General features: G+C 38.3%; 1 protein-coding gene across 1 annotated transcript; it reads right to left on the reverse strand.

Annotated features, from left to right (window-relative positions):
* Positions 1-680: 680 nt before the first annotated feature.
* On the reverse strand, positions 681-2,143 carry LOC120131489 (transcription factor MYB102-like). Its single transcript, XM_039148475.1, has 3 exons — positions 1,960-2,143; positions 1,735-1,864; positions 681-1,651 (listed from the first exon to the last, which is right to left on the reverse strand). Exons 1-3 carry the CDS (start codon positions 2,090-2,092, stop codon positions 910-912), a joined length of 1,005 nt encoding a protein of 334 aa, XP_039004406.1. The 5' UTR covers positions 2,093-2,143; the 3' UTR covers positions 681-909.
* Positions 2,144-2,370: the final 227 nt, after the last annotated feature.

Here is a 2,370-nt window from a genome sequence, read left to right on the forward strand (position 1 = left end):
TACTATTTTGAGGTCAAACCTCGGGCATCATCTTAATCCCCTCATGCACCCGAAAAAGACACTTTCCTTTACAGGTGGCATGGACACGTGTACTATTCGTGACGAGTTCGTCGCCGAAAATCCTACCGGAATCTGACTTCTTGTGTGGATCTTTGAACCCGCTCATCTTTCTTATTTATGATTAGTTATCCTTTTGCTTTTGATCATAGTAATGATTAATACCAGCTCTTTTGGTTAATCTTTTTTGGTTTTGCTGCTCGAAAAGCTTTCTAGTTATAGGCAAAAGATTCCCTATTTTTAGGGAAGGGCCAAAACTTAGATGTTGCTTTTATTTATTCAGCGTGCCATAACTCTTGTGAGCAAAGCCTATGATTTGATTAATATAGTGTCCTTCATTTAAAATATATTTTGAGAGGACGTCCACGGTTGATTTGAACAAATATATATTTTCAACACCAATAATTTGTTTATATATATATATATATATAAATTTCAATCCATAAATATACTATTAGTTATTAAATTTATAAGGCGACTCGTTAAAATAAGATATGGTGTACAAATAGAAAGTAAGGAAAGAAATTAAAAAAAATGCAGTGAAACGTGAAATATCAATAATGGAAACTTCCCATCATATTAAGAGATCACGTAAATAAGAAAATCTTGGAAAAGGTAGGATATTGTTCCCTGATACAGCAAGCTTAATGAAAATGCTACAAAATTAATTATTAGTAGAAAATTTTACAAGTATCGTGACCTCAACTAAATCCAGAAAAAAATGACACAAAGGGAAACTCCTTTTTTGAGTTTTGATTATGGACCTACATGAAATCATTAACATCAAAGAGGTCTGGAATTTCAAACTTCAAAAGGTTGCTGCAATAGCTATCTCTTTCGTCTTCGTTGCTGCTACCGTTGATGTGTCGAATTCGAATTCAACGGAGTTGGACTTGAAGAAGGCGTCGACAAAACTGACGCGGTGAAACCGAAACTTGGGTTGCTATTGTTTGATTGGAAATTTGAGGTATCGGATAATGAAGGATCCATGACGGTTTGACTATGTTGATCAAAGCCGTAATAGTCATAGTTTGGCGGTACCGGCACGTAATCTTCCGTTAAATTTGAAGGTAACGCATCGCCTTGCCAGTCACTAAAGTCCGAGAAATTTGATGGGAATTGGTCCATATTCATGAGTTCAGCTTCATTGGAAAATGTAATACTACAAGGACTAGTATTCAACGAGCTGCAGGCTGGGAGTTGTTGGACTTGCGTTGGTAGATCATGGCTCGATTGCATTAATTGTTGGTATTGGTTTTGGACATGAGAGCTGCAGAGCTGGTTTTCATCAACATTGGTAAGAAGGAAGTTCTGGTTCTGGTTTTGACGTCGAGATGACATGAAAGAAGTGGCGAGCTTCAGAAGCTCAGGGTTGACCAATGAATTGACTCCTAGTAACCTTGAAATGTTAATTTGGGATTGGTTGTATAGAGATGAGCTTAGAATCGAGGAGAGATTAAGGAGATCCAGTCGAGGACTATGAGTGACCGGATCGATCCCCATTCGGAGAAGCCTCTTTCTAATGTGAGTGTTCCAATAGTTTTTTATTTCATTGTCTGTTCTTCCGGGCAACCGAGCAGCTATAACAGACCACCTATAAATATAGAGAAACATCCCGTGAAAACGAAGAAAGATAAAACTGAAAAAGATCCAAGGGAAATGCAAAAATGAACTTACTTATTGCCCAACATACTGTGCAGCTGAATTATTATTTCTTCTTCTTCGAAAGAAAATTTCCCTCTCTTGATATCAGGCCTCAAGTAATTGGTCCATCGAAGGCGGCAACTCTTCCCACATCTTTGAAGACCTTTTGTAATATTAACCATGGAAAAAAAAAGAAACCAATTAGCATAAAGACCATTACATTATTAAAAAAAATCCGAAACAGTAGGTAATAGTTACCGGCATTCTTTGGGAGTGTCCTCCAATTTCCATACCCATGTTTTTGAATGTAATCAATCAACTTGTGATCTTCCTCCGGCGTCCATGGCCCTTTCTTGAGCCCATTTTTATCACAGCAAGGTGATCTTCCCATGGTTTCCCAACAAAAGAGCTGTGCCTTTTGGTTATAGTATCACAGAAATATGGTTTAGAGAGAGGAGAAATTGCAGCAAAGAGACGTAGGGTCCGTATGGGCAACGTACTTGTATAAATAAAAATTTGTGTGTGAGAGAGAGAGAGAGAGAGAAGGGGGGGGGGGAACAGAGAACACATCTACCTCAAAAGGGATTCCGTACCGTCCACTGTTTATCATTGTGGCAACGTGTCCCTCCTCCCTTTTGAGGTGGAAAAAAAGAAACTTGATTTCGCGGG

This window comes from Hibiscus syriacus, unplaced genomic scaffold (assembly GCF_006381635.1).
Source record: "Hibiscus syriacus cultivar Baekdansim isolate YM2019G1 unplaced genomic scaffold, ASM638163v2 tig00110556_pilon, whole genome shotgun sequence".
NCBI classification, from domain to species: domain Eukaryota; kingdom Viridiplantae; phylum Streptophyta; class Magnoliopsida; order Malvales; family Malvaceae; genus Hibiscus; species Hibiscus syriacus.

Coding starts and splice junctions, on each gene's coding strand:
- LOC120131489 (XM_039148475.1), bottom strand. CDS start 2,092: ATGGGAAGATCACCTTGCTGTGATAAAAATGGGCTCAAGAAAGGGCCA. Junction 1,865..1,959: donor GACACTCCCAAAGAATGCCG/GTAACTATTACC, acceptor ATATTACAAAAG/GTCTTCAAAGATGTGGGAAG. Junction 1,652..1,734: donor CACAGTATGTTGGGCAATAA/GTAAGTTCATTT, acceptor CTATATTTATAG/GTGGTCTGTTATAGCTGCTC.